Here is a 14091-nt window from a genome sequence, read left to right on the forward strand (position 1 = left end):
ATATATATGATATTACCTATCTAACAATAAGATGATATTTTTAGAATATGCGTTGATTCCCGTCTTCCGCTACCTTTCCTTTTTTAGAACAAGTAGCTGAGTATCTTGCATTTTGTAGATTCAATGCAACACATGTAATATGTATCTGTACAACATGTGTGTTTTATCTCTTAATATAATTAGTGTTAAAGTATATATACATATATGCATATATATATATATATATATATATATATATATATGTATACATATATGTATATTTATATATCTTTTTTATATTTTTGATTATATTGCAAGAACATGCTCACGACACATTTCCCAGATTTCAGTACTTGGGATAATTTATTTTGGCGCGATTTCTGAATAATAGATTCACAGATTTATTGTTGCGACATTTATGTAAAAAAAAAAGTAAAAATTTTTTATTTTTTATTAAGAAAAAACTGATTTTCGTTTTTGATCTGATGTAGAAACGAATTGAAAACGCGGCACAAACGAAATCAATTCAACTATTCACCACGGAATATTTTTGAAATAATATCTTTATTTGATTACGATTGAGAAGAAGAATAGTATGTGTAACATATACTAATTTTTGTTAATCTTAGAGTTTATGCATATGATATCTCGATTGACAACTTTGATATTTTATTCGATTCAGTTTTTTTTTTTTTATATACAACGCTATTATCTTTTAATCTCCTAAGAGGATATTAGCAGAATTTTTTGAAAGATTTATATAGTCCAATTATATCGTTACGCATGCGTTATTAAAAAAATATGTTTGTCATGACAATTCGACGAAGCCTCTTTATCGATCTATGATATAACTCGCGTTTTATAACTTTTTTATACTTAAAGTCTTTTCATCATGTTTTTATTGGATAGTTTCCCGATACTTGGATTCTATATCTCATGATGGAAAATTATTCTCGAGTGAAATGATATAGTTTTTTATTTACATAACGGCTGTTCTTTTTCGCACGCCTCGTTGTATATTCTATCCGAATCCTTTGTTAAAGCAAAACTGAGAAACAATTAACTCTTTGCCCTCGCATTTTAAGCTTTCTTATCCTGCTCTTCTTTCTTTTCTTTCTCGCCAAAGCACGAGAACTTCGATTTTAATTAAATTTATTTCATCGCCTTGAGTCAACTCTCAAACTCGAAGCTCTTTCAACTTTCCTTTCTCGCCACGCGACTTCGGTCCCCTGTCTTGAATGCCATTTTTGTTTTTGGAAAAAAGATTATTTTCGAAACTTATTAGTACATTGTTATTATGGAAATTTTTTAAAAGCCTCGCGATAAACTTCGAGCGAAATATAAATCGAGAACATTGACGGTTTGTTTAGCTCGACTTGAGTTTTATGTCATCTCGATTGAGAAAATCTTTCAAAAAATAAATTAGTAACTCTCAAAAATATCAACAAATTTGATATTTGGGAAAATAATATTATGACTCCAGTGACTCCAGTTAATAAAATAAAAAACGCACGTTAGTGGCGTATAAAAAAATTTGCGATTATATTTTAATAGCCTGATAATTAAATAAAATTTTAAAAATATAAAAATCGCATTATCAAATGTATACATATACATAACTAAATTCTATTTGAATTTCATAGCTGTATACGCTTGCATCGACTATGATTTAAAACAAACACACGGAATTGGCGTACAATTTTCGTCAAAATAAATTATTACTGATTGATTCCATATTTCTCACTTTCATATGTGATAGTGAGTCTGAAAAAAATTTTCTCATCCTTTTAATCATGATGATATCTATAATAAATCACGTAAAAGGGTTCATTGTCACTCACAGAATTGCAGGATATAAAATTACAATTAGAGGCGTTTATGAAACTTTAATGAAACTCTTCGATGTTTTGTGATACTTTTATTATTCTCTTAAAAGATGTATTAACTACTATATTTTTTTCTGTTTTTATTAATTTATTACTTGCAAAATATTTATGACTTAAGAATTTTAATTTGTTTGCAACATTATATCTCGATTAAATTTATTGTATCGTTTATTTGTTACATTGCTCTGCAGTTTCTGCTCGGCCAATAATTTCCGAAATTTCTTGAAGATTATGCTACTCATATATTACTATGAAAGTTTCATGATAGTTAGAAACGATCACATTTCCCAATTAGATCTCACAAGGTATATTTTCGAGTATGTAGTCGTAGATTTCGGATCCTCTTCGCAAACGATCATCATCGTCGAGAGAAACTCGCAAGCTCGTTCATTATTATCCGATTACTATATACCTATACATCCTTGCTCATGTTCTCTCCGAAGCGATAACTACTTGCGTTGATCTCTCTTCTCTGGACTATATTAAAGCAAATTATTTTGGTGCTGCGATAATTGCATCTTATGTTCGTGAGATGTTCGTAAAATATTATGACTTTTAAGGAATTATTTGTAAAAATAATTGTGTGTTTTGCGCATTTAACAGATAATAGATACGATATAAAGTAATTATAATTTTGTATATATGAGATTGACTTGATGTAATAACAGTAATAGTCTCGGAAAATTAATAATTAAATGCGAAAACTGACAAATAAGATCCAAGATGCGGATATTGATGTGCGAACTTATTATTGTTAAATTTTAGTAATTTAAAAAAAATGTAATATAAACATTTACATATTATAAAACACTGAAGGATATAGCGATAATGTTTAGACGTTCTTTATATAAATATTCTGGTATGGATTCTAGTTCTTTCTTTCTTTTGATTATTGATTATAATTTAAAATTAGACTTCAAGTATTATATATGCCAAATTTTAAAATTCCAATGTAATCTTTTTATATTTTTATCGAGACTGAAAATGGAGCAAAAAACGATCCGAAATGAACATTTTCAATACACATTTATTACTAAAATTTAACAGTTTGCGCACCAATAGTCGCACCTTGGCTCTTATATTTGCCAGTTTTCCCGTTTAATTGATTTAACGTATTGTTGTCCGCTTATTCGCGCGCACATATAAAATATATAATTGATATACGTGGATAAAAAAGAAGTTGTAAGGTTTTAACGTGTATTTATTGATCAGTTAACGCAGGTTTTATGCTATTTCAATCTATATGGAGCTTTTTGGGGCCATTGCACAAATGGACTAAATCAAAATAAATTTTATATATGTTGCATTTTTCTCACAGCCATGAATTTCTTTGGCGTTATGTAAATTTATGTATTTTAGACCGCGCGTATTTTTACCATGAATAGCAGAATCGCGTGAATTACGTATGGGTTTATGAATCCTATAAACCGCCCGAATTACATATAGATTTATAAATCCCAAAACGCGCATATAACTTGAAGGTCTTCCGGCGAATCCATGAATCCATAAATTCCTCAGCTATCTATCATTTCCATCTGCCAATGCTTTCTCTTGAGAGAACACGAGCAATTGTAATCGACAAATAAATCTCTCTTCCTCTCTTTCTTTCTCTAATGTATATGCGCATACATATGTATGTATATTTCTTTTTTTCTTATTATTAATCTATTATCTATGACCAATCTTTCTTTTTTTTTTTTTTTTTTTTTTTTTGACAATGGAAGACCGCAGTGCGCATAATGGGTCGGAGGTGCAAACTCAACGTACTCCATTTCATATTTGAACTCTTTTTTTTTTATTTCTACTCAATTCTTGATAATAAAGCAGGAATCGAGTGATGAACGATATGCCGCGTATCCACAAGTCTTCGATTACAAGAAACGACACACGATACAATCGATGATATTAATGATGAGGGACGATCGATTCGTGGCAGTTTTCGACTAAGATAAAATTTTAATTCGACAAAAAAGCGCGACGTCGGATAAAAATGCTATTTATGTTTCGTCTCAACAATTCTAATTTTTATTAGGTATTTTTTTCAATGTAGTAGTTCTATCTTTTTGGTGAATGTTTACGTTACTGTAACATTTGCATCTTGATATTAATATATGTTGTCAACGTTATGATCCTAAGTAACATCCAAAAAATTCCGGAGAAAGTCTATATATAATCAAATACTTTACGCTGCAAACAAATAAGAGATAGGTAATAGATAAACATATTAAGGAGATGGTAAAAAAGATTATAAATCTTAAAACAGCTGCATTATAAAACAGGTATGGGACATAAAATAAAGAAAATTAGTTGGAGACTTTAAAAAAAGAGTATTTTAATGTATGAAGCAGAAATTTGGGGAAGAATGAAACAATGGAAAGGATAATGTCAGGATAAATTTATAAAATAGTCATTAGGTTTAAATTGGAATATACAGAAATATATTTCCGAGAAAAGAAACCTAAAGAGAGCTTTTGAGAATAGAAATAGGTGAAAAAGCAATTAGATCTGAGAAAAAAATTACAAAGAAATTGAGTAATGATGTATACTGAAGGAATAGTTTAGGAAAATAAAGAAAAAATAGATAAGAGGTAGATAAAGAGATGCAGAAACTCAAAAACATATATAATAAAATGTAAATGCAAAATTCCGATATTCAGATAAAAAAAATAAGACATAGAGATATCCGAACAAAATTTTAAAATATTAAAAAGAAAACAAGTTTAAAAAGATTCTTAAAGATTTATTACGAGAATCAGAAAGAAAGAATGCGAAATAAATTTTGGCATATACAGGAAAAGAATTTGTGAGAGTGAAATCGAAGCTTTAGAGCATTTAGCAACAAATTGTATCCTAGAAATAAGAAACAGTACAAAAATGGATCAATTATTGAGAAAAGGGAGATAAGGGATCAAGTGGATGAAGAAAATTTGTAAAAGCAAAGAAAGAGAATAAGACCAGGGAAAATCTAGAAAAGTAGATTTAGAGAGGAAGCATAATAAGTTTGAAAGATAATCTATAAGAATAATTTAAAATTTAATACAATGTAACTTAGCTCTAACTCTAACACATCAAAGTTAAAGATTAATTAGGCTAAACGATATTGTTGCGTCAAATTTATATCCATTTTAGTATTATACTGTATGTTTTATAAAGTTTATGTAAAACTCCTTTCAAATATATTTATAATTATGTTTGATTATGTATGGACTTCTTCCCTGGGAAATTTTAGTCGTTGTTGTTCATTAGAAAGTTATTAACAAATGAAAATGCATGAAAATTAAGACTTATATGTGAATAAGCAATAAAAAATTTAATATTGAACAGTTTATATGAATATATATTACTACTCATATATCCACAAACACACACACATATTTAGGATCACATTTACCAAACTCCGATTAATGTAATCGTTGATTAACTTATAGGACGATCAATAATATGATTTCAAATTTTTTATTGTCTCTATATGCGAGAATTATATCATTCGAAATTTTATGTTAACTACCCTATAAGTAAATCAACGATTAAGTTAATTAAGTTTGGTAAAAAAGTAATATTTAAATATACACAGATCTTCTTATAAGAAGTTCGAGGAGACGAGGGAAAGGCTTCACGTGAATTTGCTATTTTTTACGCAAAGTGAGATCCACTCTACGTTACTTGATGCGTTTTTTAGTGCGAAATGATATCTATAATTATATATAGGTTTTCTTCCAATTTTTTTGCACAAAGCGAGACGTTCTGCTCAACGTTGCCTGATGTTTGAAATTCCCATTTTTATTATCAAATTTTTGAAAGCACTGGGCAATATGTAGAATATTCTATTGTGTACAAAAAATTGGGAATTTATATTAACCGTATATTATCATGCTATTTATTATATCTAGATTTTACGAATTTTTTCCGTCTCTCCGCTTTCTGCCTATTTTTTCTCCACAATTTCGTATTTTGGCATCCCTTCTTCTCTTTTTCATGCTACTCCCTCCTTTCTCCTTGAAAAACTTTTCTCCTCTCATTTTGATAATTTCTCATCTTTCTAATCTTTTCCTAATCTCCTTCATGCATTTTATTATCATCTTATCTTTTTCTCTCTCCTTTTCTCATCTCTCTACCTTCATCCAAAATTCCATACATGCTCTATCTCTTAATTTATCTCTTTGTAATTCTTTTTAATCATATACTTTATACTATACAGGGTGAGTTATAAGATTGTTTTAAAACTTCGTGAGCATGTTCCTGAATAAAAAGTATGAACAAATGTTCCTATGAACATTAGGCCGAAAATACTTTGTTATCGAAATAATGGATACAAATAGATATTTTATTTCATCATACGTTACATAAATATTACTCATTTCTTCAAATAAAAACATTTTTTGTGCTATTACAGTAAATTAATCAATCAATACTAATATTGCTCGGTTGAAATTGAAACAACATTGTCTCAAGCATACTGACTTGATCGTAGATACGTTATCTTTTACTGTATTCAAGTAAAGGCCTACATTAAAACCCTCTTTCTCTTTCTTTTAGTGGATCGTAATAGTGTATGGTGGTAAACAAACACTATCACAGAATCAAAACACTCTAGAGACACAATATGGAAAGAAAGAAACCCACTAAAACCCACCTCGTTGAGATGAAAAAAAAAATACATATATATATATTTGGCGTTGCTTCTGATTTGAAACTCAGTCATTATGAAATTTATTGTTTCAATTATTTCGATAACGAAGAATTTTTGACTTTTTAATGTTCATAAGAATATTTCTTATATATTTTTTATCACACGCTCACGAAGTTTTAAAACATACTTACGACTCATCCTATATATACATAATATATAAATCATCTTATATATATATATATATATATATATATATATATATATTTTAATTTGTAAAAATTTCGATTTATATTAAAAAAAATTTAATAATTATTTAGTTATTTTTATTTTATTATTAGCATTTTTAATAAATTTATTACAATTTTAACAGAATATTTTCATCAGGATAATTCTTCATTAACAACGTGTATATGTTACTCTCTTTTTTCTTTTTTTCTTTTGCTTTCTCTGTTTGTATTTTATTTATGTTTATTTTTTAAGGAAAATTTATGTTTAATTTTCATTGATCAATTTTAACTTTACATTCTTTTGTGTGTTTGATTTGTTTTTTCTTTTTGCAAATATGGTTTTTATTACAAATGTAATTTGAACATAATCCTATATTAATTTATACTTACATATATTATTAGTATAACATTATATATATTATATTTTATATATATATATTATATTTAGAATATATGTATTTTTTAATAACAAGTCAATATAAACAATATTTAAGCTATTTATTTTCTTGCACGTATCCGGCATGTTTCTTCCTACATAAATTTCTTCCTACTTATTTATATCGAATATAAAAAAATTTCTCGTTATTTTAATATAAGAAATATATAACTGTTTTTCGAAATATTAATAATATTAGTAATATTTACTTATCTAATTACTTATTTTATTTTTTTAGAATTCTAAAGATATCATGATTTCTTTCATTAGATTAACGAAGGAATATATTTTCTGTGATGGATTAGAGAAACTAATAATATACATATATAAAATACAATTGCATCAATAGAAGTCATAAAAACATGAAATAAATACAATCTGCTACAAAGTACAGCATGCGTGCTTTTCAACGCTTTTCCTTCTCTTCAATTTGTTTCTCTCTTTTTGGAATGATCATTTCTATCACATCTCATCCGATGCAGCGTGTTTATGTTTCAATTTTTGATAATTTTGAATCGATCAATCATCAATCAATTGTCGCATGTTATTTCTAAAATTATTTAGATTTATTTCGTATGTTTATGTATATGCGTACATATGTTTGCTTACTTATTATTTATATGCAAAATTATATGTATATGCAAAATATACACAAATATCATTTTTAATCCTGCACGTTGAGAATATAAAAGATTACTATATTACATCGTAATGTTAAAAAGAAATATTCCATCTGCTAATTACGTTTTGATAAAAGTTGACAAAAACTTACACAGCGCACATCATTTTCCTTTATACTATAGAGGATACATTTCTGAGTAATAAACGTTTTGAATGTTGCGACAGTCTTTTTTGATTCCTGAGAGATGCGATCTTTGAAATATTTTAAAGTTTCTAGAAAAAGGAATTCCCGATGATCTTAACCTTGATATATGTTTTTATTACTGTCCCCCTCCCCTCTCTCATCCCTCTTTCTTTTTCCTCTCTCTCTCTCTCTCCCTCTCTCCCCCTCTCTCTCTCTCGTGAGAAGAAATCAATTTCTATTTTTTTTCCCTATTTTTCTTTTTTTTTTAATATTTAATATTTAATATTTTTTAATTTTTTTACATACTTTTAAATTGATATTTATGTGATATCTGAGACAAATTTGCTTTTTTACGTTTTTGAACTTTTGCTATTTGTCACATTAAGAAGGAATGTGTCGACTGCAATATCTTTTTCATGTTTAAATATTAAATGTCAGTGATAATATACGGATAGTCCTTTCTAAATCGAGAGACGCTTTAAAGGTCGTTTCATCGGAAACACATTCAAAAAAAACATCCAAGTATTTAAATAAACATCCAAGAATTCCGAGTGAATTCACCAACCCGTCTCTCGTCCGTTCTGGCCCGCATTCTTCAAATCAATCCGTTTTACGATGTTGTGCTCTTTTTTTTTTCTTTCTGTCTCGCTTTTGTCTTTTCTTTCTCTCTCTGCTTCCTGCCTCATACATATCATTGTTCCATACACACACACACACACACACACACACACACATATATATATACATACATATATACGCGCGCGCGCGCGCATAGTATATGTATGTATATGTAATAGAACAATGATGTTAGAGAGGTAGTGGATAAAGTAGGTATCAAAGAGAGAAAAATTTTTTTTTTTTTAATATATATATTTTAATATATATATATATATATATATATATATATATATATATATATACATACATACGTATATCAACATCTTTTTTCCATTTTTATTTTTCCGATGCCGACTTACTGAAACGCTCTACGCACTCCAGGTCGAAGCATCATCACGAAGAAGGGCGATGGCTCTCAAGTAAAGGAATCCACTGATAGCAGCACAACGATCGAAGACGATGACATTAAAGGTAGGAAACTCCCATTCTTTTTTATGGGTCGCGTTTATGTATCTCTCTCTCTCTCTCACTCTCTCTTTCTCTTTCTCTCTCTTTTTCTCTTTCTTTCTTTTTCTCTCTCTCTTTTTTCCTTTTCTCTTTCTTTGTCTTTCTTTCTCTTTTCTCTCTCCTCTTTCTCTCTTTCTCTCTCTCTCTCTCTCTTTGTTTTTGTGATGAAAAGTTGCGCCAAGTTTTCTTAGCGACAATTACCCAGCTGTACTTATTAACGGACCAATTATAATTTGGCAGTGCGGAAAACAAGGGCATAAAACGATTTTGTTCGAAGATTTCGAAGATTTGTTTACAAGCTTGAAATGTGATTAGAACCGGATGAGCCGACTTTCGTACCGAATAAATATATAAAATTTTTTTTTTTTTTAACGCGGAAATATTTGGAAAACATTTATAGGAGGGAAGTGGGCGAATTATTTCCCACATAAGTATCACTGACGTTTCCCAATTTCGGTTGCCGTAACGAGCACTTGTTTAGAGCCAATTGGCATCTTAGTGTTAAAGCACGTTATCTTTGTGTTGGAATTAAATTATGATAGCGATTACATTGATGTTGTCGCAGCTGCGACAGAATTACGCAAAGCGAAATAATAACCTGGATAATAAGTCCTTAGTTTCCAATAACTAATCGCGATGTATACTTACGTGGCCTCTTTATCGTAAATTTATTAAGAGAATTTAATAGAAATTCGAGTACAAACAGACGAAAAGCAACTTGGTATCTGCATAGTAATCCATGATTAAAGTATGGACGTTTTTAAGTCTGAAAAAATGTATTTATTTAATTAGAATCTTTATTTATGTCATAGTTGAGCTTTATCGTAAAGATTAATCTGCGTTTTGACACTTTTGGATATTATTGTTTATATTTGATGAAATATTTCATTTAATTTTATGAGATAATTAAAATTAAAATAATTAATTTACTAAAAACAAAAGTTATTAAAAGCACTAAAAAAATTAAGATATTGAATACTTATATTAACGAATCGAATTAAGAGCATCATAATTTCATTCAAACGTAAGACGTTATATTGCATTAAATTCCTTGCGTGTCTGCACGAAGAATACTCGATTTAACTGACATGAGTCAACTATTTTTTTGATTTTTTTTATTTATTGTAACGCATAGACCACCTTCAACGCAGCAACTTCGAAAAATGAATTCGTTTTTAGTGCATATAAATGGAAGAAACACGCACGTATTAATCATAAACATGAAGATTCGATAAAAATTAAAGATTTTTTTCGTTCTCATATCGATCATTAGTTAATATTTAGAGTAGTTAAGTATCGTTGCTTACTCTCCGATCCTGCTATTTCCACTCTACGCTTCATCATCTGTTCTCCAATCACAGATGTACCACAAAAATTTAGCAGCTGCAGAAAAACAACTAAAATTTATTTGCAAGAAGTAATTTAAAATCACAAAATAAACATAAAATTGATATTTATATTGATTATATGAAATTAAGCATTATATAGAAGAAATTTATTTATTTTGTTACGAAATTTTTACGTCACATTTGTGTTGAATGTTTCTTCAAATCGATGTTTAATCTTATAAAAACAACATTAAGTATATTTTAATTTGTGATATATTCCTGAGATATATTTTTGGCCGTTTTATTTTAAAATGTTTCTGTTTAAAGTGTTTGTTTATTATTCAGCTCTTTTATTGTGATTTTATGTTAATTTAAAACGAGTGTTTTTTGTTGTTCAACTGTACCAAAGAAGAAATTTGAAATTCTTTTCTTTATTCACAGAGAATGAAACCTGCAGATATTATTCGCAAAATGCAGCAGTAGTGAGATGAGAATTGTCTAAAATCACAGCAAGATCTGTGAATGGATAGATTATTTTGAAAGTAATCATGGTTCTGTCTGAGATAAAAAGCATTCAGGTAAACAGAAATTTGATTATTTTTAAAACATTTTATTCACTCAGACATCTTGTGACGACTTAGACAATTCTCATCATACTGCTGCTGCATTCTGAATAATTTCTACAGATTTCATCTCTCTTAAAAAATATGTTATTGCTTGCATTTCTTTTTTGCAGTTAAACAACAAAAAAACACTTATTTTAAATTGATATTACGATAAAAGAAAGCTAAACAATAAAACACCACTTTGAATAAAATAGTATATAAAAACATTTTATAATTAATCGTAGAGGAATCAATGTTGCTAGCCACTTATTCGAGGAGATCAAAAAGTCCTTTTGTTTTTTGACTTGCTCCAAAAAATTAAAAATTTTAATTTAGCATATTTTGATAAAAACCTTAAAGATTTTTATTCAGATTATATATTTGAGTATCATATCAAAACGAATAATTGATACTTATTCATGTATTGACATACACATGTTTAAAGTTTATAAATAGCTGCATTTATTAGAAGACAGCTACACATTTGTATGGAAACGTTCATTTAAATCCGTACATTGTTCATATAGTACATAATATTTACCAAATATCTGAGGACAACATTAGCTTTCGAGTTTAAAATATTTTTTACACTTTAAACACGACACAAAGAAGCTTATGCATCAGCATCATACGAATGCATACTTCTCATATATATAGCTGTCATGTAATTATATTAATGTTTTTTTTATAGAGATATAATATATTAATCGAGTATTTATTTTTAAGCCTATATTTTTACACGTACTTTTATCGACTTTAATTGAGTTAAATTTAATTAAGTTAGGTTGAGTTTAATTGTCCAAATTTTGCACAATGCTTATATTAATTAATAAATGCAATTTTTCACACACACACATGCACACATAAAAATTCACATACGATTCTATATTTATAGTTTGATACTATTCGGAGAAAATATTATAGTAAAAATTATGTGGAACATAGCAGTATATAAAAAAAAAAATATCATGATTTATTTTTATTTAATTTAATATTATATACGTATAATGTTTTACACATTGTAGTTATTCAATAATTTTAATGTACAAATAAATATATAATTATCAAATGCATAATTTATAATTTTTATAGTTAAATATTTTAATGTTTTTATATTTTATTTATATATCAGCTTTACAATAAATATTGTAAAAGGAAATGTAGGCGTCGAGAAAGAATATATAAAGTATATAAAGTAATAAAATACATAAAGTAATAAAGTAATAATATATAAAGAGCAGAGAAAATACAGTATATGAGATGACAAGGGGGCGGAGGGGGCGGAGGGGCAATGTCATAATTGTTGCCTATTGAGAGAAAAGTCACAGAAGTGAGTCTGGGTAGGACCCCGATATTTTTCCTCTGCTCGGAAGAAATTTGCAGGAATGTATTTTTTTTATGTAATTTTCACTATAAAATTTTCTCCGTGCATATGATTTCATATCAGTTTCCTATAATCAGATATCGTAAAGGCAAAACACCAAATATACATCGAACACGTCTATATGAGAAGTAATAATACTGTTGTTTTGTGCCCTGTGATGCTCACAAATCCATAACACATATATGTATACATAAAAGATATACGCACGCGTATTGTGATAGTAAGACAAGTGCATTGTAATTGGATTACAAACATCGAATCATAAACTGTGCATAATTCTTTTCGAGACGTATTTATCATGTCATTCGCGATCGAAAATGTGATCATTATAAAAAAACGCTTTTGCGTTTATAATATATATCATCGTCACGAATACCTCTTCACATTCGATTATAATTACTTTTAGATCTAATGTACCGTGTCTGGATATTTATAACTATTAATTTGGCAATTTTTTAATGATTAATTAGCTGCTTAATTTATTATATGATATGAAATATAAGATTAAGAAAAATCTAACATAAAAAATTAATATAATATCATTAATAGAAAGTAATATAATTTTTCAATTATTATTTTGGAGATAACATTGCCCATTTTTCTTAAAATCGATAGTCATGATGCTTGGATATCCAATGACACGAAAGTAATTTACTTCAAGACAATATAAAGACATTCGTAACGACGACATATATTATAAATGAAAGAACACAAAAGAGTTTTTTAAATCTTTGTTTGATTTCTATTTTCTGATTGTTTGATCGAGAGCTATCTTCGAACTTAAAAGTATTCGTGACGAGTATGGGGTCAGTAAAGTGCCTTAACACATGAATTTGCACGCATATGGGAGCATATTTGGCACGCATAATTTGCTTTTAAATATTTACACATCATGACTGCCAATTATTCGAGAAACAAACAATAATTTTATAATAATAGTAATTATAATTAATGATTAATAAAAAAATTAAAATAAATCTTTACACAGCCTACCCCAAATAATTTCCGGTTGATCTTAATCTCTAAAAAAGTCAAGGTCATTGACCTTTCGCTGTTTATTAAAAAGTACATATATATATATATATATATATATATATATATATATATAAAATCTTCAATTTATGTATATGTGTATCATAATTAAAATTTTATTATACACATTTCAAAAAAGTTACATAGGAAAATTTGATATTACTAATTAACTTACTTATTTATTAATTTATATTATAAAAATATCAATCTGTGTTTATTGTTTATTTATTATACATTTCATAGCGTGTTGGTACATATATACGTATAATGAAAATATTATTTTGTAAAAGAAAAAAGAAATCGCTCTGGTTTATGGCAAATCCTATCTTTCCGCATTCATGAATTGAATGTAAAGTTCATTGATTTCGTATCTACGGTCACTTTCCCATCGAGCTTTCGCATCAATCTGGAGCTTCTGTTATGCCAGTAATTCATTTCTGCTTACATTTTCTCTTCGAGAGTAATTCATTGGCGATGTGTAATATGTATCAAATCTGTAGGTATATATAAATGTGCCGATATAAAAATCTACCACTATCTGCAACCATTATCATAGTTTTCTCATTAACGTAATGCATCCCTTTTTAGTGATTATTGTACGGACGATCATTAATCATTAAGTAAGATGAGCAAGGTCGATTGTAATTAGAGAGC

The 14091-nt window shown here is 27.9% G+C and overlaps 1 protein-coding gene across 19 annotated transcripts in view; it reads left to right on the forward strand.

Moving 5' to 3' along the window:
• The window catches only part of LOC126848932 (calcium/calmodulin-dependent protein kinase type II alpha chain), an 80348-nt gene that overhangs the window by 36815 nt on the left and 29442 nt on the right, over positions 1 to 14091 (forward strand). For all 19 annotated transcript variants that reach the window (XM_050590307.1, XM_050590308.1, XM_050590311.1 and 16 more), the window contains exon 11: positions 8963 to 9052. In XM_050590307.1, the coding sequence (XP_050446264.1) occupies positions 8963 to 9052 (90 nt within the window). The remainder of the gene's footprint in view (positions 1 to 8962; positions 9053 to 14091) is intronic.

This window comes from Cataglyphis hispanica, chromosome 4 (genome assembly GCF_021464435.1).
Source record: "Cataglyphis hispanica isolate Lineage 1 chromosome 4, ULB_Chis1_1.0, whole genome shotgun sequence".
NCBI classification, from domain to species: domain Eukaryota; kingdom Metazoa; phylum Arthropoda; class Insecta; order Hymenoptera; family Formicidae; genus Cataglyphis; species Cataglyphis hispanica.